This window comes from Carcharhinus amblyrhynchos, unplaced genomic scaffold, assembly GCF_965287045.1.
Source record: "Carcharhinus amblyrhynchos unplaced genomic scaffold, sCarAmb.v2.hapA scaffold_69, whole genome shotgun sequence".
NCBI lineage: Eukaryota > Metazoa > Chordata > Chondrichthyes > Carcharhiniformes > Carcharhinidae > Carcharhinus > Carcharhinus amblyrhynchos.
The window spans coordinates 502,863-526,136 of record NW_027649809.1 but is presented as its reverse complement, the minus strand read 5'-3'; the positions used below and the strand labels follow the sequence as shown (position 1 = coordinate 526,136).

At 49.8% G+C, this 23,274-nt stretch overlaps 1 protein-coding gene across 1 annotated transcript in view; it reads right to left on the bottom strand.

Annotated features, from left to right (window-relative positions):
* Positions 1 to 20,496, bottom strand: part of LOC145337753 (solute carrier family 2, facilitated glucose transporter member 4-like) — a 39,907-nt gene extending 19,411 nt beyond the window's left edge. Inside the window, exons 1-4 of the mRNA XM_080182597.1 lie at positions 20,263 to 20,496; positions 15,970 to 16,065; positions 2,873 to 3,048; positions 1,338 to 1,462 (exon numbers count right to left, since the gene is read on the bottom strand). Coding sequence (XP_080038723.1) covers positions 1,338 to 1,462; positions 2,873 to 3,048; positions 15,970 to 16,065; positions 20,263 to 20,298 — 433 coding nt within the window. The 5' untranslated portion in view covers positions 20,299 to 20,496. The remainder of the gene's footprint in view (positions 1 to 1,337; positions 1,463 to 2,872; positions 3,049 to 15,969; positions 16,066 to 20,262) is intronic.
* Between the last annotated feature and the right edge of the window lie 2,778 nt (positions 20,497 to 23,274).

The window sequence follows — 23,274 nt, the reverse complement described above, 5'->3', positions numbered from 1 at the left end:
GTCGGGGAAAAAGGTACAAAAGTCTGAGGTCCCGTACCGACCGACTCAAGAACAGCTTCTTCCCTGCTGCTGTCAGACCTTTGAATGGACCTACCTCGCATTAAGTTGATCTTTCTCTACACCCTCGCTATGACTGTAACACTACATTCTGCACCCTCTCCTTTCCTTCTCTATGGACGGTATGCTTTGTCTGTATAGCGCGCAAGAAACAATACTTTTCACTGTATCCCAATACATGTGACAATAATAAATCAAATCCTTCTCCCCTGAGTACTCTATGAATGGTATGCTTTGTCTGTATAGTGCGCAAGAAACAATACTTTTCACTGCATCCCAATACATGTGACAATAATAAATCAAATCCTTCTCCCCTGAGTACTCTATGAATGGTATGCTTTGTCTGTATAGTGCGCAAGAAACAATACTTTTCACTGTATCCCAATACATGTGACAATAATAAATCAAATCCTTCTCCCCTATGTACTCTATGAATGGTATGCTTTGTCTGTATAGCGCGCAAGAAACAATACTTTTCACTGTATCCCAATACATGTGACAATAATAAATCAAATCCTTCTCCCCATGTACTCTATGAATGGTATGCTTTGTCTGTATAGTGCGCAAGAAACAATACTTTTCACTGTATCCCAATACATGTGACAATAATAAATCAAATCCTTCTCCCCTATGTACTCTATGAATGGTATGCTTTGTCTGTATAGTGCGCAAGAAACAATACTTTTCACTGTGTCCCAACACGTGTGACAATAATAAATCAAATCAAATCAAAAGGTGATCCACCGATCATAAGACCATAAGATATAGGAGCAGAATTAGGCCATTCGGCCCGTCAAGTCCGCTCCGCCATTCGATTGTGGCTGATGTGCTTCTCATCCCCATTTTCCTGCCCTCTCTCTCCCACCCTGATCCCTATTTTCCTGCCCTCTCTCTCCCACCCTGATCCCTATTTTCCTGCCCTCTCTCTCCCACCCTGATCCCTATTTTCCTGCCCTCTCTCTCCTACCCTGATCCCCATTTTCCTGCCCTCCCCTTCAACCCATTCCCAATTAAAAATCTGTCTCACTCCCTCCTCAAATTGACTCACTGTCCCAGCATCCGCTGCACTTTGGGGGGGATCGAATCCCCCAGACTCATAACCCTTTGGGAGAAATCCTTTCTCCTCCACTCTGTCGCCCCGTATCCTAAGGCTATGACCTCCTCCGTCCTAGAATATCCCACCGGAGGGAGCGCCCGCTCCCCGTCCACTTTATCCAAACCAAACTAGATTGGTTTTCACGTGTTAATCCGTCGCGAACGCAAGCGGCTCAGAACCTCACCCGAATAAGCGCCAATGACGAAACGACCCAGGATGAGCATCTCGTAGGATTGGCAGTATTGGGAAAATCCCATGAGCATCCCACCCAGCAGCGCCAGGACATTATTTGCCAGCATCGCATTCTTCCTGCGGGGATAAGGCACGAGTTATTCGGAGCAACTTCACACGGAGATTAAGTTGAGGAAAGGACATCTTGCCGGCAGATAGTGTTTTAACATCGAGCTCGGTGCATCCGAGAATCCCTACAGAGCGAAGCCGGCCATTCGGCCCATCGGGTCTGCACCGACTGCAATCCCACCCGACAGATTTACCCTGTTTATCGCCCCGGGCAATTTAGCATGGCCAATCCACCTAACCTGCACATCTTTGGACACTAAGGGGCAATTTAGCATGGCCAATCCACCTAACCTGCACATCTTTGGACACTAAGCGGCAATTTAGCATGGCCAATCCACCTAACCTGCACATCTTTGGACATTAAGGGGCAATTTAGCATGGCTAATCCACCTAACCTGCACATCTTTGCACACTAAGGGGCAATTTAGCATGGCCAATCCACCTAACCTGCACATCTTTGGACATTAAGGGGCAATTTAGCATGGCTAATCCACCTAACCTGCACATCTTTGCACACTAAGGGGCAATTTAGCATGGCCAATCCACCAACCTACACATCTTTGGACACTAAGGGGCAATTTAGCATGGCTAATCCACCTAACCTAGAAATCTTTGGACACTAAGGGGCAATTTAGCATAGCCAATCCACCTAAATCATCTACCTTTGGACACTAAGGGGCAATTTGGCGCGGCCAATTCACTGAACTAGCGCATTTTTGCACGGTGGAAGGAAAGTCAGAGGCGACCGGGTGGAGTTTAGATCGGAGTTGAGGAGGAACTTCTTCACTCAAAGGGTGGTGAATCTCTGGAATTCTCTGCCCGTTGAAGTGGTGGAGGCTACCTCGCTGAATATATTTAAGTCACGGGTAGATAGGTTTCTGATAGACAGGGGAGAAAGCGGGAAAGTGGAACTGATCCACTTGAGATCAGCCATGATCTTATTGAATGGCGGGGCAGGCTCGAAGGATGAGATGGCCGACTCCTGCTCCTATTTCTTATGTTCTTAACCCACGCAGGCACGGGGAGAACTGCAGACTCTGGATAGGCAGCCGGGAATCGAATCCGGGTCCCTGGCACTGCGAGGCAGCAGTGATAACCGCTGTGTCACCCCTATTTCCAATCCTCCTAACGGGGGTTTAAGGGGGAGGGGCTTACAAAGGGGGCAAAAGCCATGTTGGGAATTAGCTTTCCCACCCAGCGAGCAGTCGGTGATCTGGAATATTGTGCCTGGAAGTGGTGATGGTCCAACCGAGGCATTCAAGAGGGCATTGGATCAATATTTGAATGGAAACATTTGTGTGCCCATTTGGAGAGCTGGCGCGGGCGCCGATGGGCCGAGTGGCCTCCTCCTCTGATTCTGTCGGATCCTGACTTCCTCCCGTCTCCTTCTCGCCCTCCCGCTCGCCCCGCCAAGCTTACCTGCCCAGCCACTCGGCCAGTGTCCCCAGCAGGAAAGACGAAACCATTCCTCCAATGGAGAAGATGGCAACTGAGAGAGACCAAAGGGTGGTGAGGGTGGCCTGGTCGATGGGCTGAGGTTGCCTCACTCCCTCCTGCCTCCGCATCCACGTCGCATTGTAACTCCGTTCGATGATCTAGACGGGAGGGGGTGGGGGCAGGAGAGGAAAGAACGATATCACAGAAACCCTACCGTACAGAAAGAGGCCATTTGGCCCATCGAGTCACAATCCCACCCAAGCCCAACCCCCATATATTACCGACTAATCCCCCTAAACTAAACAACGCAGGACACTAAGAGGCAATTTAGCATGGCCAATCCACCTAACTCACTTATCTTTGGACACTAAGGGGCAATTTAGCATGGCCAATCCACCCAACCTGCACATCTTTGGACACTAAGGGGCAATTTAGCGCGGCCAATCCACCCAACCTGCACATCTTTGGACACTAAGGGGCAATTTAGCGCGGCCAATCCACCCAACCTGCACATCTTTGGACACTATGGGGCAATTTAGCGCGGCCAATCCACCCAACCTGCACATCTTTGGATACTAAGGGGCAATTTAGCATGGCCAATCCACCTAACCTGCACATCTTTGGACACTAAAGGACAATTTAGCATGGCCAATCCACCTAACCTGCACATCTTTGGACACTAAGGGGCAATTTAGCATGGCCAATCCACCTATCCGGCACATCTTTGGACACTAAGGGGCAATTTAGCATGGCCAATCCACCTAACCTGCACATCTTTGGACATTAAGAGGCAATTTAGCATGGCCAATCCCCCTAACCTACACATCTTTGGACACTAAGGGACAATTTAGCATGGCCAATCCCCCTAACCTACACATCTTTGGACACTAAGGGGCAATTTAGCATGGCCAATCCACCTGACCTGCACATCTTTGGACACCAAGGGGCAATTTGGCCAATCCACCTATCCGGCACATCTTTGTACACTAAAGGACAATTTAGCATGGCCAATCCACCTAACCTGCACATCTTTGGACACTAAGGGACAATTTAGCATGGCCAATCCACCAAACCTGCACATCTTTGGACACTAAGGGGCAATTTAGCATGGCCAATCCACCTAACCTTCGCATCTTTGGACACTAAGGGGCAATTTAGCATGGCCAATCCACCTAACCTGCACAACTTTAGACACTAAGTGCAATTTAGCATGGCCAATCCACCTAACCTGCACATCTTTGGACACTAAGGGACAATTTAGCATGGCCAATCCACCTAACCTGCACATCTTTGGACACTAAGGGGCAATTTAGCATGGCCAATCCACCTAACCTACACATCTTTGGACACTAAGGGACAATTTAGCATGGCCAATCCCCCTAACCTACACATCTTTGGACACTAAGGGACAATTTAGTATGGCCAATCCACCTAACCTTCGCATCTTTGGACACTAAGGGGCAATTTAGCATGGCCAATCCACCTAACCTGCACATCTTTGGACACTAAGGGACAATTTAGCATGGCCAATCCACCTAACTCACCCATCTTTAGACACTAAGGAGCAATTTAGCATGGCCAATTAACCTAACCTATTTCGCGTTTGCGTCTCTGTTATCCTGCCTCCCTCATCCTGACCTGGTGGGAGGGGTTACTTGTTCATTGGATATGGGCGTTGCCCATCCCTAGTTGCCCCTTGGAGGGGCAGTTGAGAGTCAACCGCATTGGCTGTGGCTCTGGAGTCACGTGTAGGCCAGACCGGGGTAAGGACGGCAGATTTCCTTCCCTAAAGGGAACCAGATGATGGTCATCTTCTTGAGGCAGACATGGACTTCAGGTTCTTGATCTTTCTCTACACCCGAGTTATGACTGTAACACTACATTCTGCACTCTCTCCTTTCCTTCTCTATGAACGGTATGCTTTGTCTGTATAGCGCACAAGAAACAATACTTTTCTCTGTGTCCCAATACGTGTGACAATAATAAATCAAATACTTCTCCCCTATGTACTCTATGAACGGTATCTCTCTGCAGAGGGATTTGGATAGGCTGAGCGAGTGGGCCAGGACCTGGCAGATGGAGTACAATGTTAGCAAGTGTGAGGTTATCCACTTTGGCAGGAATAATAGTAGGAGGGATTACTATTTAAAGGGTGAAAAGCTGCAGCAGGCTACGGTGCAGAGGGACCTCGGGGTCCTTGTGCATGAGTCGCAAAAACCCAGCCTGCAGGTGCAGCAGGTGGTCAGGAAGGCGAATGGGATGCTGGCCTTCATAGCGAGGGGGATTGAATATAAAAGTAGGGAGGTCTTGCTGCGGCTGTATAGGGCATTGGTGAGGCCGCAGCTGGAGTACTGTGTGCAGTTTTGGTCGCCGCACTTGCGCAAGGATATATTGGCCTTGGAGGGGGTGCAGAGGAGGTTCACTAGGCTGATACCGGAGTTGAGGGGGTTGGACTATGAAGAGAGACTAAATAGACTGGGTCTGTACTCGTTGGAGTTTAGAAGGCTGAGGGGGGATCTTATAGAGACATATAAGATAATGAAGGGGATGGATAGGGTAGAGGTAGAGAGACTCTTCCCGCTCAGAAAGGACTGCAGGACCAGAGGGCACAGCCTCAAGATAAAGGGGGGGCAGTTTAGATCGGAGTGGAGGAGGAACTTCTTCACTCAAAGGGTGGTGAATCTCTGGAATTCTCTGCCCGTTGAAGTGGTGGAGGCTGCCTCGCTAAATATATTTAAGTCATGGGTAGATAGGTTTCTGATAGACAGGGGAATTAAGGGGAGAAAGCGGGAAAGTGGAACTGATCCACTTCAGATCAGCCATGATCTTATTGAATGGCGGGGCAGGCTCGAAGGGCTAGATGGCCTACTCCTGCTCCTATTTCTTATGTTCTTATGGTATGCTTTGTCTGTATAGCGCGCAAGAAACAATACTTTTCACTGTATCCCAATACATGTGACAATAATAAATCAAATCCTTCTCCCCTATGTACTCTATGAATGGTATGCTTTGTATAGAGCGCAAGAAACAATACTTTTCACTGTATCCCAATACATGTGACAATAATAAATCAAATCCTTCTCCCCTATGTACTCTATGAATGGTATGCTTTGTATAGAGCGCAAGAAACAATACTTTTCACTGTATCCCAATACATGTGACAATAATAAATCAAATCCTTCTCCCCTATGTACTCTATGAATGGTATGCTTTGTATAGAGCGCAAGAAACAATACTTTTCACTGTATCCCAATACATGTGACAATAATAAATCAAATCCTTCTCCCCTATGTACTCTATGAATGGTATGCTTTGTATAGAGCGCAAGAAACAATACTTTTCACTGTATCCCAATAAATCAAATCCTTCTCCCCTATGTACTCTATGAATGGTATGCTTTGTATAGAGTGCAAGAAACAATACTTTTCACTGTATCCCAATACATGTGACAATAATAAATCAAATCCTTCTCCCCTATGTACTCTATGAATGGTATGCTTTGTATAGAGCGCAAGAAACAATACTTTTCACTGTATCCCAATAAATCAAATCCTTCTCCCCTATGTACTCTATGAATGGTATGCTTTGTATAGAGTGCAAGAAACAATACTTTTCACTGTATCCCAATACATGTGACAATAATAAATCAAATCCTTCTCCCCTATGTACTCTATGAATGGTATGCTTTGTATAGAGCGCAAGAAACAATACTTTTCACTGTATCCCAATACATGTGACAATAATAAATCAAATCTGATGAGAGGTGGGTGAGGATGGGAAAGGTGTTGGACTTTATCTGGCCATGAGTGTGCGCGTGTGTGCATGTGTGTATGTGTATGTCTGTGTGTGAGTGTGCGTGTGTGTGAGCATGGTGTGATGTGTGCATGTGTATGTAAGTGAGTGAGTGTGTGCATATGTTTTGTGTCTGTGTGTGTGAGTGTATTTGTATGTGTGTGAGAGAGTGTGTGTATGTGAACGTGTGTGTGTGTGTATGTGTTTGAGTGTATATGTTTTAGAGAGTGTAAGGTTTTAGAAAAAATTATTAGGGATAGGATTTATAGTTATTTGGAGTGTAATGAATTGATTAGAAATAGTCAGCATGGTTTTGTAGCGGGTAGGTCGTGCCTTACTAACCTTATTGAGTTTTTTGAGAAGGTGACCAAAGAGGTGGATGGGGGTAAGGCAGTTGACGTGGTATACATGGATTTTAGTAAGGCGTTCGATAAGGTTCACCATGGTAGGCTTCTGCAGAAAATGCAGATGTATGGGATTGTGGGTAATCTAGGAAGTTGGATCAGGAATTGGCTATCAGATAGGAGACAGAGGGTGGTGGTGGATGGTAAATATTCATCATGGAGTGCAGTTACGAGTGGTGTGCCTCAGGGATCTGTTTTGGGGCCACTGTTGTTTGTAATTTTTATTAATGATCTGGATGAGGGTATAGTTGGGTGGATTAGTAAATTTGCTGATGACACCAAAGTTGGAGGTGTGGTAGATTGTGAGGAAGGGTGTCATAGTCTGCAGGGAGACTTAGATAGGTTGCAGAGCTGGGCCGAGAGGTGGCGGATGGAATTTAATGCGGAGAAGTGTGAGGTAATTCACTTTGGTAGGAGCAACAGATGTGTCGAGTATAGGGCTAATGGGAGGACTTTGAATAGTGTGGATGAACAGAGGGATCTAGGTGTGTGTGTACATAGATCCCTGAAAGTTGGGAATCAAGTAGATAAGGTTGTCAAGAAGGCGTACGGTGTCTTGGCGTTTATTGGTAGGGGGATTGAATTTAGGAGTCGCAGTGTAATGTTGCAACTGTACACAACTCTAGTGCGGCCGCACTTGGAGTACTGTGTGCAGTTCTGGTCCCCGCATTACAAGAAGGATGTGGAGGCGTTGGAGAGGGTGCAGAGGAGGTTTACTAGGATGTTGCCTGGTATGGTGGGGAGGTCCTATGAGGAGAGACTGAGGGATTTAGGGTTGTTTTCGTTGGAAAGAAGGCGGCTAAGAGGGGATCTTATTGAAACATATAAGATAATTAGAGGTTTAGATAGGGTGGATAGTGATAGCCTTTTTCCTCGGATGGAGAAAGCTAGCACGAGGGGGCATGGCTTTAAATTAAGGGGGGGTAGCTACAGGACGGATGTCAGGGGTAGGTTCTTTACCCAGCGGGTGGTGAGGGATTGGAATGCCCTGCCTGCTGCAGTTGTAAATGCGTCTAGTTTGGGGGCGTTTAAGAGATCTCTGGATAGGTTTATGGACGAAAAGGGATTGGTATAGGCTAGTGGGTCATTGTTTTTGTAACTGGTCGGCGCAACATCGTGGGCCGAAGGGCCTGTTCTGCGCTGTAATGTTCTATGTTCTATGTTCTATGTTCTATTACTACCTGAAAATCCGATGCCAGCATCACGGTTGCCCATGCAGCAGGGCAAGGGTCAGCGTGCCAGGTGTCACCCCCATCTAGTAATCCCAACCCAGCTCACTGCACTGAGGTGTGGTCAATAATGCACAGCAAGCTCCCGTAAACAGCAGCCTAACCCAATGGCCCACCATCCTCTTCAAAGCCCTGCCCATTCTGGAGCTCCCTCCCTAACAGCACAGTGGGTGTACCTACACCACAGGGGGACTGCAGCAGGTTCAAGATGGCGGCTCAGCACCACCACCTTCTCAAGGGGCAATTAGGGGGCGGGCAGTGAACGTCTGGCCCATCCAGGGATTCCCTTAAGGAGAGAGTTGCGAGAAAATATTTTCCAATCATTGGGGGTCAATATTGGTCCCCACACTGGTGAGAATGTCCAGACATTGATAGTGGCTGTGGGATCGTTCTATGCCCTTCAGTGAGACAGTCATTGGAGCAACGGTATAAGATTCCTTCTGAAAGCCAGAGCAACCAACATTGCAAAACTCCCTCAGCACTGACCCTCTGACAGTGCGGCACTCCCTCAGCACTGACCCTCTGACAGTGCGGCACTCCCTCAGCACTGACCCTCTGACAGTGCGGCACTCCCTCAGTACTGACCCTCTGACAGTGCGGCACTCCCTCAGCACTGACCCTCTGACAGTGCGGCACTCCCTCAGCACTGACCCTCTGACAGTGCGGCGCTCCCTCAGCACTGACCCTCTGACAGTGCGGCACTCCCTCAGCACTGACCCTCTGACAGTGCGGCACTCCCTCAGCACTGACCCTCTGACAGTGCGGCGCTCCCTCAGCACTGACCCTCTGACAGTGCGGCGCTCCCTCAGCACTGACCCTCTGACAGTGCGGCGCTCCCTCAGCACTGACCCTCTGACAGTGCGGCACTCCCTCAGCACTGACCCTCTGACAGTGCGGCACTCCCTCAGCACTGACCCTCTGACAGTGCGGCGCTCCCTCAGCACTGACCCTCTGACAGTGCGGCACTCCCTCAGCACTGACCCTCTGACAGTGCGGCACTCCCTCAGCACTGACCCTCTGACAGTGCTGCACTCCCTCAGCACTGACCCTCTGACAGTGCGGCACTCCCTCAGCACTGACCCTCTGACAGTGCGGCACTCCCTCAGCACTGACCCTCTGACAGTGCGGCACTCCCTCAGCACTGACCCTCTGACAGTGCGGCGCTCCCTCAGCACTGACCCTCTGACAGTGCGGCACTCCCTCAGCACTGACCCTCTGACAGTGCTGCACTCCCTCAGCACTGACCCTCTGACAGTGCTGCACTGCCTCTGGGCTGTCTTGTTGGTATATTGTGTTCATTGTGCCTTATTTGTTGGTTTCTCCTGTGGAGTCACTGTCCCCCCACCCCCACGGGGGTGTTTTACTGATTGTTGGTGTTGGAGAGAGTACCAGGAGTTTTTACTCATGAGTCTATGGGACATCTGATTCTGTGTATTTTATTTTTAGCCGGGCTGGCTGGAATGTCTCACTCGGAAGGGCTTGTGACGTCTTTCGGACGGAGGGTGAAACCAGAGCTCTGTCCCCAGCAGCTGTCTGCTCGGCCCCCCTCCACACTCACTCAGTCCCTCCCCTGGCTGGCGCTCCCTGCTCCTGTTCGGACTCACTCCCTTTGCACCAACCCCACTCAGTAATCACAGGCCCACACACCAACCCTGGCTGTACGGGTCGTGGCCGACTCCATCATATACGTACTGCCTGATAGACAGGGAGGGGAGTGGTATATTCTGAATTAATCTGTCTGCATGTGTGTGTCTGTATGTGTGTGTGTGTGTGAGAGAGAGAGTGAGTGTGTGAAAGAGTGTGTGTGAGTTTGAGAGAGAGTGTCTGTGTGTGTGAGAGAGAGTGTGTGTGTGTGTCTGTGTGAGAGAGAGAGTGTGTGTCTGTGTCTGTGTGAGATAGAGAGTGTGTGTGTGTGTGTCTGTGTGAGAGAGAGAGAGTGTGTGTGTCTGTGTGAGAGAGAGAGAGTGTGTGTGTGTCTGTGTGAGATAGAGAGTGTGTGTGTGTGTGTCTGTGAGAGAGAGAGAGTGTGTGTCTGTGTGAGAGAGAGAGAGTGTGTGTGTCTGTGTGAGAGAGAGAGTGTGTGTGTGTCTGTGTGAGAGAGAGAGAGTGTGTGTGTGTGTCTGTGTGAGATAGAGAGTGTGTGTGTGTGTGTGTGTCTGTGTGAGAGAGAGAGAGTGTGTGTGTCTGTGAGATAGAGAGAGTGTGTGTGTGTGTGTGAGAGAGAGAGTGTGTGTGTGTCTGTGTGAGATAGAGAGTGTGTGTGTGTGTGTGTGTGTGTGTCTGTGTGAGAGAGAGAGAGTGTGTGTGTCTGTGTGAGAGAGAGAGAGTGTGTGTGTCTGTGTGAGAGAGAGAGCGTGTGTGTGTGTGTGTCTGTGTGAGATAGAGAGTGTGTGTGTGTGTGTGTGTCTGTGTGAGAGAGAGAGAGTGTGTGTGTCTGTGTGAGAGAGAGAGCGTGTGTGTGTGTGTGAGAGAGAGAGAGTGTGTGTGTGTGAGAGAGAGAGAGAGAGACAGAGTGTGTGTGTGTGTGTGTGAGAAAGAGGGAGAAAGTGTGTGTGTCTGAGAGACAGTGTCTCAGACACACACACTCTCTCTCGTGTGTGTGTGAGAGTGAGTGCGTGAATGTGAGAGAGATCTGTGCGTGTGTGTATGTGTGTGAGAGAGAGAGTGTGTGAAAGAGACAGTGTGTCTGTGAGAGAGTGGGTGTGTGTGAGAGAGAGTGTGTGTGTGTGTGTGAGAGAGAGTATGAGTGTGTGTGAGAGAGAGATTGTGTGTGTGTCTGTGTGTGAGAGAGAGTGTGAATGTGTGTCTGTGTGAGAGAGAGACAGAGTGTGTGTGTGTGTGTGAGGGAGAGAGAGAGAGGATGTATGAGTGAGAGAGTGTGCGTGTGTGTGAGAGAGTGTGAGTGTGTGAGAGAGAGCGTGTATGTGAGAGCGAGTGTGTGTGTGAGGGAGAGTGTGTGTGTGTGAGAGAGAGAGTGTGAGGGAGTGTGTGTTAGAAAGTGTGAGAGTGTGTGAGAGAGAGTGTGTGTGAGAGAGATTGTATGAGAGAGAGAGAGAGACCAAGAGAGTGTGTGAGAGGGAGAATGTGTGTGTGAGAGAGAGTGTGTGTAAGAGAGAATGTGTTTGTGAGAGAGAGAGTGTGTGTGAGAGGGAGGGAGTACGAGAGAGAGAGAGACTATGTGTGAGAGGGAGAGAGAGAGAGTGTGTGTGTGTGAGAGAGAGAGAGAGTATGTGAGAGGGAGAATATATGTGTGTGAGAGAGAGTGTGTGTGAGAGAGAATGTGTTTGTGAGAGAGAGAGTGTGTGTGAGAGGGAGGGAGTACGAGAGAGAGAGAGACTATGTGTGAGAGGGAGAGAGAGAGTGTGTGTGTGTGTGAGAGAGAGAGAGTATGTGAGAGGGAGAATATATGTGTGTGAGAGAGAGTGTGTGTGAGAGAGAGTGTGTTTGTGAGAGACAGTGTGAAAGAGAGTGTGTCTGAGAGAGAGAGAGTGTGACAGTGTGTGTGAGAGAGAGAGGGAGTGTGTGTGAGAGGGAGACAAAGAGAGAGTGTGTGTATGTGAGAGACAGAGCGTGTGTGTGAGAGTGTGAGAGACAGAGTGTGCGTGTGAGAGAGAGTGTGAGAGACGGAGTGCATTTGTTGGTCTGCGTGTCGGTCTGTGTGTCAGTCTCTGCGTCAGCATCTGTGTCAAACTGTGTGTCAGTCTATGTATCGGAAGGTGTGTCAGCCTCTGTGTTGGTCTGTGTATCGGTTTGCGTGTTGGCCTGCGTGTTTCGTGCGTGTAATGCTTGCGTGTTGGGTGGAACTTTCTGCTCTGAGCTGAAGTGCTGTGGCGTGTGGGTCTCACTGCGGGTTTGCTGCTGGGTGCTGGGGGTGGGGAATCATTGCCAGAATTCCCGTCCTGCCCTCACCCCATGGGGGGGCAGGTGATCAGGGAGGGGAGAGGGTGGCACCCACACTCAGTCTGGAACCGTGCGTCACACAGCTCAGGGACGTGAGGCAGTATTGCAGGTGAGACATCAACAATCATAGAATCCATACAGTGCTGAGGGGGGCCATTCGGCCCATCAAGTCTGTACTGGCAACAATCCCACCCAGGCCCTATCCCCATAACCCCATGCATTTACCCTAGCTAGTCCCCCTGACACTAAGGGCCAATTTAGCATGGCCAATCCACCTAACCTGCACATCTTTGGACACTAAGGGGCAATTTAGCATGGCCAATCCACCTAACCTGCACATCTTTGGACACTAACGGGCAATTTAGCATGGCCAATCCACTAAACCCACACATCTTTGGACACTAAGAGGCAATTTAGCATGGCCAATCCACCTAACCTGCACATCTTTGGACACTAAGGGCCAATTTAGCATGGCCAATCCACCTAACCTGCACATCTTTGGACACTAAGGGCCAATTTAGCATGGCCAATCCACCTAACCTACACATCTTTGGACACTAAGGGGCAATTTAGCATGGCCAATCCACCTAACCTACACATCTTTGGACACTAAGGGGCAATTTAGCATGGCCAATCCACCTAACCTGCACATCTTTGGACACTAAGGGGCAATTTAGCATGGCCAATCCACCTAACCTACACATCTTTGGACACTAAGGGGCAATTTAGCATGGCCAATCCACCTAACCTGCACATCTTTGGACACTAAGGGGCAATTTAGCATGGCCAATCCACCAAACCCACACATCTTTGGACACTAAGGGGCAATTTAGCATGGCCAATCCACCAAACCCACACATCTTTGGACACTAACGGGCAATTTAGCATGGCCAATCCACTAAACCCACACATCTTTGGACACTAAGGGACAATTTAGCATGGCCAATCCACCTAACCTGCACATCTTTGGACACTAAGGGACAATTTAGCATGGCCAATCCACTAAACCCACACATCTTTGGACACTAAGGGACAATTTAGCATGGCCAATCCACCTAACCTGCGCATCTTTGGACACTAAGGGGCAATTTAGCATGGCCAATCCACCTAACCTGCACATCTTTGGACACTAAGGGACAATTTAGCATGGCCAATCCACTAAACCCACACATCTTTGGACACTAAGGGACAATTTAGCATGGCCAATCCACCTAACCTGCACATCTTTGGACACTAAGGGCCAATTTAGCATGGCCAATCCACCTAACCTGCACATCTTTGGACACTAAGGGGCAATTTAGCATGGCCAATCCACCTAACCTGCACATCTTTGGACACTAAGGGGCAATTTAGCATGGCCAATCCACCTAACCTGCACATCTTTGGACAGTGGGAGGAAACCCATGCAGACATGAGAGAGGACGTGCAGACTCCACACAGACAGTGACCCAGCGCCAGAATTGAACCCGGGTCCTGTACTGTGAGGCAGCAGTGCTAACCACAATGCTCTGGGATTAGTTTTATGATCCTGCGTTGTTAGAGGATGGTCATGTGGTTTTGGACATTCTTTTTCTCATTCTCAGTTTGGAGAAGCAGGTTTGAGTTTTAGAAGGGGCAGCAAGCTACAAAAAAATGTTTTCCCTCTCTCCCTGTTTTATTTGGAAATTCTGCCTCCTGAAGGAAAGAATCTGCTATTGTTGGGAAGCTGCCCTGTCTTTATCTGTTTGGAGCGAATCCAGAGAACTGCAGACTTTAACCAGTTTCTATTTGATTTGATTTGATTTATTATTGTCACATGTATTGGGATATAGTGAAAAATATTGTTTCTTGCGCGCTATACAGACAAAGCATACTGTTCATAGAGTACACAGGGGAGAAAGATTTGATTTGATTTATTATTGTCACATGTATTGGGATACAGTGAAAAATATTGTTTCTTGCGCGCTATACAGACAAAGCATACTGTTCATAGAGTACACAGGGGATAAAGATTTGATTTGATTTATTATTGTCACGTGTATTGGGATCCAGTGAAAAGTATTGTTTCTCGCGCGCTATACAGACAAAGCATACCGTTCATAGAGAAGGAAAGGAGACAGTGCAGAATGTAGTGTTACAGTCATAGCTAGGGTGTAGAGAAAGATCAACTTAATGCGAGGTAGGTCCATTCAGAAGTCTGACAGCAGCGACTGTTCCGCACACATGGGGACAGTCTCAACAGGGATCTTGGGTTCATGGCGCACTATCTGTAACCCCCGTGACTTGCCTGGGTTTGCAAAACCTCGCTTACTGTCCTGTCTGGAGACAATACACATCTCTGTAACCTGTGATCAGTGCTCCTTCCACTCACATTGTCAGCCACTTTAGGACTTGAACAGCAGGTTAGGTGTAAAGATTCGCATTCCAATCAGTAATCTGTAAACTGTGTGTGCTGTTATATGCTCTGTGTGAGGCCAGAACTCTCCATTCACCTGACGAAGAGGGAAACCTCAAAAGCTTGTGAGTTTACTATCAAATAAACCGGTTGGACTTAAACCTGGTGTTGTCAGACTTTTTATTGTGTTTACCCCAGTCCAACGCCAGCAATCTACCTAACTCACACATCTTCGGACTGTGAGAGGAAACAGGAACGCCCGCAGGAAACCCACGCAGACACGGGGGAAATGTGCAGTCTCCACACAGAGAGTGACCCGAGTCTGGGAATCGAAACTTGGTCCTTGGCGCTGTGAGACAGCGGTGCTAACCACTGTGCCACTGTGCCGACCCTGTACAGAGAAAACATACCGTTCATAGAGAAGGAAAGGAGAGGGCGGCAGAGTATAGTGTTACAGTCATAGCTAGGGTGTAGAGAAAGATCAACGTAATGCGAGGTAGGTCCATTCAAAAGTCTGACAGCAACAGGGAAGAAGCTGTTCTTGAGTTGGACTTATCACGTGAGCAGTTGACTTTAATTGTATTGAACCTGTTTTAAGGAATTTCGCTTTGGGGTTGGTTTGACTCGATCACATCTAAGTTAAGGGCTGTACTCAGCCCTTAACTTAGTATAGTTACTCGTTATATAGTTGTTTGTTATTTGTAATTGGTAAAAGTTCTTGCTAGTTTCCTTATTATACATGTTAACTATATTCTTAAATACTCTTGTTTGGTAAAAGCTCCCTAGTGGGTCACTTGAACAATACCTGAAGGGGAAAATATCATGCTTATCCTAGCCCGATTCAAATGCAGAATTTATGATCTAGGTGGGCTTCATAGAACACTTTGGAGTTTCTCACCTGGACCAGAACAATGGGGAATAAATACTGGTGGACCCATGTCTTGTGAATGAACAATGAAATGAAAAAGAAAACTCTTTCCATCCCTCTGTCGCCACTTCCTTCGTGCTGCACTCTTCTCCAATCCCTCCCTCTCTCTTTTATCCAGTCTTGCTCGCTTCACATCACTCCATCTTTCTTTCCTGGTCTCACGACCTCTTACTCTCTCTCTCCACATCTCTCCTCCTCTCACTTACTCCAATTAGTGGGATTTTCCAGCACTGCTCACCACCCCCACTCCCCCTCACACGACCGGAAAATCACACACAATTTCAATGGATTGTAGTCCGGATTGCGGGCGAGACTGGAAATCTCCACCCTAAATCTTTTCCTGCCCCTCTCTCGTTTCCCCACTCTGATTCTCCCTTCCTTTAAGTTCCCACACTCTCTCTCTCTCCTCCCCCTCGTTCTGTCTATCGCCCATCGCTCCCGCTCCTTCTCACCTTCTGTGGAGCGTTGATGACTCCGATGTTATATCCGAACTGGAGAGATCCCAGGACAGCTGTAAACACGGCAAGGATCAGGGTACCTGTGACCCGCTGAGAAACCAAGAAAGAAAAACACAGAACAGGCTGTCAGAAAAAGGTCGTTTTCCCACCAAAATCCCCTCCGCTTAACACAGGGTCAATGGGCCAAACATTAAACTGCCTTTTCAAACCAATGGCAAAACAGAAAATCTTAAAACTGAGCAGAATCCTTGATTTCACCATTAAATAGTGGAAAATCTCAAACTACTGATCGCTCAAATTCGATTTCCCGATGTAATACAGAGTAAAACTCCCTCTACACTGTCCCCCATCAAACACTCCCAGGACAGGTACAGCATCGGGTTAGATACAGAGTAAAGCTCCCTCTACGCTGTCCCCCCATCAAACACTCCCAGGACAGGTACAGCACGGGGTTAGATACAGAGTAAAGCTCCCTCTACACTGTTCCCCCATCAAACACTCCCAGGACAAGTACAGCACGGGGTTAGATACAGAGTAAAGCTCCCTCTACACTGTTCCCCCATCAAACACTCCCAGGACAAGTACAGCACGGGGTTAGATACAGAGTAAAGCTCCCTCTACACTGTCCCCCCCCATCAAACACTCCCAGGACAGGTACAGCACGGGGTTAGATACAGAGTAAAGCTCCCTCTACACTGTCCCCCCATCAAACACTCCCGGGACAGGTACAGCATGGGGTTAGATACAGAGTAAAGCTCCCTCTACACTGTCCCCCCATCAAACACTCCCAGGACAGGTACAGCACAGGGTTAGATACAGAGTAAAGCTCCCTCTACACCGTCCCCCCATCAAACACTCCCAGGACAGGTACAGCACGGGGTTAGATACAGAGTAAAGCTCCCTCTACACCGTCCCCCCATCAAACACTCCCAGGACAGGTACAGCACGGGGTTAGATACAGAGTAAAGCTCCCTCTACACCGTCCCCCCATCAAACACTCCCAGGACAGGTACAGCACGGGGTTAGATACAGAGTAAAGCTCCCTCTACACCGTCCCCCCATCAAACACTCCCAGGACAGGTACAGCACGGGGTTAGATACAGAGTAAAGCTCCCTCTACACTGTCCCCCCATCAAACACTCCCAGGACAGGTACAGCACGGGGTTAGATACAGAGTAAAGCTCCCTCTACACTGTCCCCCCATCAAACACTCCCAGGACAGGTACAGCACGGGGTTAGATACAGAGTAAAGCTCCCTCTACACTGTCCCCCCATCAAACACTCCCGGGACAGGTACAGCATGGGGTTAGATACAGAGTAAAGCTCCCTCTACACTGTCCCCCCATCAAACACTCCCAGGACAGGTACAGCACGGGGTTAGATACAGAGTAAAGCTCCCTCTACACTGTCCCCCAATCAAACACTCCCAGGACAGGTACAGCACGGGGTTAGATACAGAGTAAAGCTCCCTCTACACTGTCCCCCAATCAAACACTCCCAGGACAGGTACAGCACGGGGTTAGATACAGAGTAAAGCTCCCTCTACACTGTCCCCCCATCAAACACTCCCAAGACAGGTACAGCATGGGGTTAGATACAGAGTAAAGCTCCCACTACACTGTCCCCCATCAAACACTCCCAGGACAGGTACAGCACCGGGTTAGATACAGAGTAAAGCTCCCTCTACACTGTCCCCCCATCAAACACTCCCAGGACAGGTACAGCACCGGGTTAGATACAGAGTAAAGCTCCCTCTACACTGTCCCCCCATCAAACACTCCCAGGACAGATACAGCACGGGGTTAGATACAGAGTAAAGCTCCCTCTACACTGTCCCCCCATCAAACACTCCCAGGACAGGTACAGCAAGGGGTTAGATACAGAGTAAAGCTCCCTCTACACTGTCCCCCCATCAAACACTCCCAGGACAGGTACAGCAAGGGGTTAGATACAGAGTAAAGCTCCCTCTACACTGTCCCCCCATCAAACACTCCCAGGACAGGTACAGCACGGGGTTAGATACAGAGTAAAGCTCCCTCTACACTGTCCCCCATCAAACACTCCCGGGACAGGTACAGCACGGGGTTAGATACAGAGTAAAGCTCCCTCTACACTGTCCCCCCATCAAACACTCCCGGGACAGGTACAGCACGGGGTTAGATACAGAGTAAAGCTCCCTCTACACTGACCCCCATCAAACACTCCCAGGACAGGGACAGCACGGGGTTAGATACAGAGTAAAGCTCCCTCTACACTGTCCACCCTTGACATGTTCAAGAAACCATCCCCTACGGACAAGCTCTCCGTATACCCAGGATCTGCTCAGATGAGGAGGATCGCGACAGACACCTCCAGATGCTAAAAGATGTCCTCGTAAGAACAGGATATGGCGCTCGACTCATCGATCGACAGTTCCGATGCTCCAACGCGACAAACCGCACCGATCTCCTCAGAAGACAAACACGGGACACGGTGGACAGAGTACCCTTCATCGTCCAGTGCTTCCCTGGAGCGGAGAAGCTACGACATCTTCTCCGGAGTCTTCAACACGTCATCGATGAAGACGACCATCTCGCCAAGGCCATCCCCCACATCTTGCCTTCGAACAACCTCAAACAGACCATTGCCCGCGGCAAACTACCCGGCCTTCAGTGACCACCACACAACCCTACCACAGCAACCTCTGTAAGACATGCCGGATCATCGACATCATCTCACGTGAGAATACCATCCACCAGGTACGCGGTACGTACTCCTGCAACTCGGCCAACGTTGTCTACCTGATACGCTGCAGGAAAGGATGTCCCGTAGCATGGTACATTGGGGAGATCCTGCAGACGCTACGACAACGGATGAGTGAACATCGCTCGACAATCACCAGGCAAGACTGTTCCCTTCCTGTTGGCGAACACTTCAGTGGTCACGGGCATTCGGCCTCTGACCTTCGGGTAAGCGTTCTCCAAGGTGGCCTTCACAACACACGACAGCGCAGAGTCGCTGAGCAGAGACTGATAGCCAAGTTCCACACACATGAGGACGGCCTCAACCGGGACCTTGGGTTCATGTCGCACTATCTGTAACCCCCGTGACTTGCCTGGGCTTGCAAAATCTCACCAACTGTCCTATATTCTAGGATAGTACACTGTTACGGGACAGTACAGGACAGTACAGGACAGTACGCTGTGTTATGGGACAGCACACTGTTACGGGACATTATAGGACAGTACGCTCTGTTACGGGACAGTGCATTGTTATGGAACAGTACATCACAGTACGCTGTGTTATGGGACAGTACAGGACAGTACATGGGTGGCACGGTAGCACAGTGGGTTAGCAGTGCTGCTTCACAGCTCCAGGGTCCTGGGTTCGAGTCCCGGCTCGGGTCACTGTCTGTGCGGAGTCTACACATTCTCCCTGTGTCTGCGTGGGTTTCCTCTGGGTGCTCCGGTTTCCTCCCACAGTTCAAAGATGTGCGGGTTAGGTTGATTGGCCGTGCTAAGAAATTGCCCCTTAGTGTCCAGGGATGCGTAGGTTAGAGGGATTAGTGGGTATAATATGGGGGTAGGGCCTGGGTGGGATTGTGTTCGGTGCAGACTCGATGGGCTGAAGGGCCTCCTTCTGCACTGTAGGGATTCTATGATTCTATGGTTCTATGAGTACACTGTGTTACGGGACAGTACAGGACAGTACACTGTGTTACAGGACAGTACACTGTGTTGTGGGACAGTACAGGACAGTACACTGTGTTACAGGACAGTACACTGTGTTACGGGACAGTACAGGACAGTACACTGTGTTACAGGACAGTACACTGTGTTACGGGACAGTACAGGACAGTACACTGTGTTACAGGACAGTACACTGTGTTACAGGACAGTACACTGCATTACAGGACAGTACAGGGCAGTACACTGTGTTACAGGGCAGGACAGGACAGTCAATGTGTTACAGGACAGTACAGGACAGTACACTGTGTTACAGGACAGTACACTTTGTTACAGGACAGTACACTGTGTTACGGGACAGTACACTGTGTTGTGGGACAGTACAGGACAGTACACTGTGTTACAGGACAGTACACTGCATTACGGGACAGTACAGGACAGTACACTGTGTTACAGGACAGGGCACTGTGTTACGGGACAGTACAGGACAGTACACTGTGTTACAGGACAGGGCACTGTGTTACGGCACAGTACAGGACAGTACACTGTGTTACAGGGTGTTAACAGGACTCTATATTACATGACATTCTCTCCAATACTCTATAAGTTCACAGTCTCCTACCTCTGACCCACCAAGCTGCTGAAAACCTCCAGGCATCTTCCCTGTCCCCGTGCCGGGTGTGAGTTGCAGGATTGAGTTCACTCTGAACACTGCCTTGAACCCTCTGTCCACCGAAATCTCCCTCTCTCTGCCTCTCTCACTCTCCCTTCTACCTCTTTCTTTGTCCGCCTCGCTTTGTCTGAACCTCTCACTCTGTCACTATCTCTCTGTCGCTCTTTCTATCTGTCTTGCTCTGTCTCTTCTCTCTGTGTGTCTCTGTCTCTCTCTCTCTGTCTCTGATTCTATCTCTGACTCTCTCTCTGCCTCTCTGTCTCTGTCTCTCTCTCTATGTCTATCACTCTCTGTCACTGTCTCTCTCTCTCTCTTTCCGTTTCTCTATCCCTCTCTGTCACTGTCTCTCTGTTTCTCTATCTCTCTCTGTCACTGTCTCTCTCTCTCTCTCCGTTTCTCTATCCCTCTCTGTCACTGTCTCTCTGTTTCTCTATCTCTATCTCCTCTCTCTCTGTTTTTCTATCTCTCTCTGTCACTATCTCTCTCTCTGTTTCTCACTGTCTCTCTGTCACTGTCTCCCTGTGTCTCTCTCCCTCTCTGTCACTGTCTCTCTGTTTCTCTCTGTCTCTGCCTCTGTGTGTGTGTGTGTCTCTCTCTCTCTCTGTTTCTCTCTATCTCTCTCTCTGTCACTGTCTCTCTCTGCCTCTCTCTCTCTCTGTGTGTCTCTCCCTGTTTCTCTCTATCTTTCTCTCTGTCTCTCTGTGTTTCTTCTCTCTCTGTTTCTCTCTCTCTCTGTCACTGTTTCTCTGTCTCTCTGTCTCTCACCCTCTCTGTTTGCAGCGAATGAAGGAGCCACCAGGTGTCTCCTGGCACTGGGGCTGGCACTGAGCTCAATCCTGGCACTGAGCTCAATCCTGGGGTACTTGTCATTGGCTACACAGGGAGGAGTGGCCCAGGACAGTGTTCATCCTAAACATCGGAGAGAGGGAGGGGAGAGAGAGAGAGAGAGGGAGAGAGTGAGAGAGAGAGAGTGAGGGATGGGGGAGAGAGAGAGAGGGAGAGAATGAGGGAGAGAGAGAGAGAGGGAGGGGAGAGAGAGAGAGAGTGAGAGAGTGAGGGAGAGAGAGAGTGAGGGATGGGGGAGAGAGAGAGAGGGAGAGAGCGAGGGAGAGAGAGAGGGAGGGATGGGGGAGAGAGAGAGAGGGAGAGAGTGAGGGAGAGAGAGAGGGAGGGGGTAGAGAGAGGGATGGAGGGAGAGAGAGAGGGAAAGGGAGAGAGGGAGGGAGGGAAAGAAGGAGGGAGGGAGGGAGGGGGGAAAGAGAGAGGGAGAGGGAGAGAGGGAGGGGGAGAGAGAAGGGGGGGAGAGAGAGAGAGAGAGGGAGGGGGTAGAGAGAGGGATGGAGGGAGAGAGAGGGATGGGGGAGAGAGAGAGGGAGAGGGAGAGAGGGAGGGAGGGAAAGAGGGAGGGAGGGAGAGAGGGAGGGGAGAGAGAGAGGGGGAAAGAGGGAGAGGGCAATGGTGGGGGAGAGAGAGAGAGAGAGAGGGAGGGTGGAGTGAGGGAGGGAGGGGAGAAAGAGATGGAGGAGGGGAGAGAGAGGGAGGGAGGGGGGAGCGAGGGAGAGGGGGAGAGAGGGGGAAGGGAGGGATAGGGAGAGAGAGAGGGGGAGTGGGGAAGAGGAAGAAGGAGGGAGGGGGAGAGAGAGGGGGAAAGAGAGAGAGGTAGGTGAGAGGGAGGGGGAAAGAAGGAGGGAGGAAAGGCAGAGAGAAGGAGGGAGGGGGGGAGAGAGATGGGGGAGGGGGGAGAGAGGGAGGGAGGGAGGGGGGGAGCGAGGGAGAGAGGGAGGGGTAGAGCGAGAGGGAAGGACGAGGAGAGAGAGAGTGAGGATGGGTGCAAAGACAGAGGGAGGGGGGAAGAGAGAGGGAGAGGGAGGAGAGCAAGAGGGAGGGAGGGGAGAGAGAGAGAAAGAGAGATGGGGGAGAGGGGAGAGCAAAAAGGGGGAGAGAGAGAGATAGGGAGGGAGGGGGTAGAGCAAGAGGGATGCAGGGGGGGAGAGAGAGAGGGAGGGGGGAGAGCGAGAGGGAGGGAGGGAGGGGGAGACAGAGAGAAAGCTGGGGGAGGGGGGAGAGCGAGAAGAGGGGGAGAGAGATAGAGAGAGAGGTAGGGAGATAGAGAGGGAGGGAGGGAGATAGAGAGGGAGGGAGGGGAAGAGAGGAGGGAGAGAGAGACAGGAGGGGGAGACAGAGGGAGGATGAGACAGAGAGAGGGAGAGGGAGGGAGTGGGACGGGGATGGAGATGGAGGGAGGGACAGGGAGCATGAGAGACAAACAGCAAAAGGCAGAGAGAGAGCAGGACCGATTGAGACAGAGAGAGCGGGATACTGGAGGATGAGTAATACAGGGAGACAGGGAGTGAAATAGAGCGGGGCAGAGGCAGAGTCAGAGAGAGAGAGAGTGCAGCACTGCCCCAGTAGAGTGTTAACCTAGATTTCTTTTATCTCCCCTTGTCTCTGATACCGCACTTGGAACTGACAACTTTCTGATATTGGTTAAGAGAGCAATTTACTGACTGCTGGCTAACACTGGAGCGATAAGGACCTTGTGACCCAAGAGGAGAGAGAGAGAGAGAGAGAGAGAAATTATAATTGTTCGAAGGGATGTGTAGGTTAGGTGGATTGGCCATGCTAAATTGTCCCTTAGTGTCCAAAGATGTGTAGGTTAGGTGGATTGGCCATGCTAAATTGTGCCTTAGTGTCCAAAGATGTGCAGGTTAGGTGGATTGGCCATGCTAAATTGTCCCTTAGTGTCCAAAGATGTGTAGGTTAGGTGGATTGGCCATGCTAAATTGCCCCTTAGTGTCCAAAGATGTGCAGGTTAGGTGGATTGGCCATGCTAAATTGCCCCTTAGTGTCCAAAGATGTGTAGGTTAGGTGGATTGGCCATGCTAAATTGCCCCTTAGTGTCCAAAGATGTGTAGGTTAGGTGGATTGGCCATGCTAAATTGCCCCTTAGTGTCCAAAGAT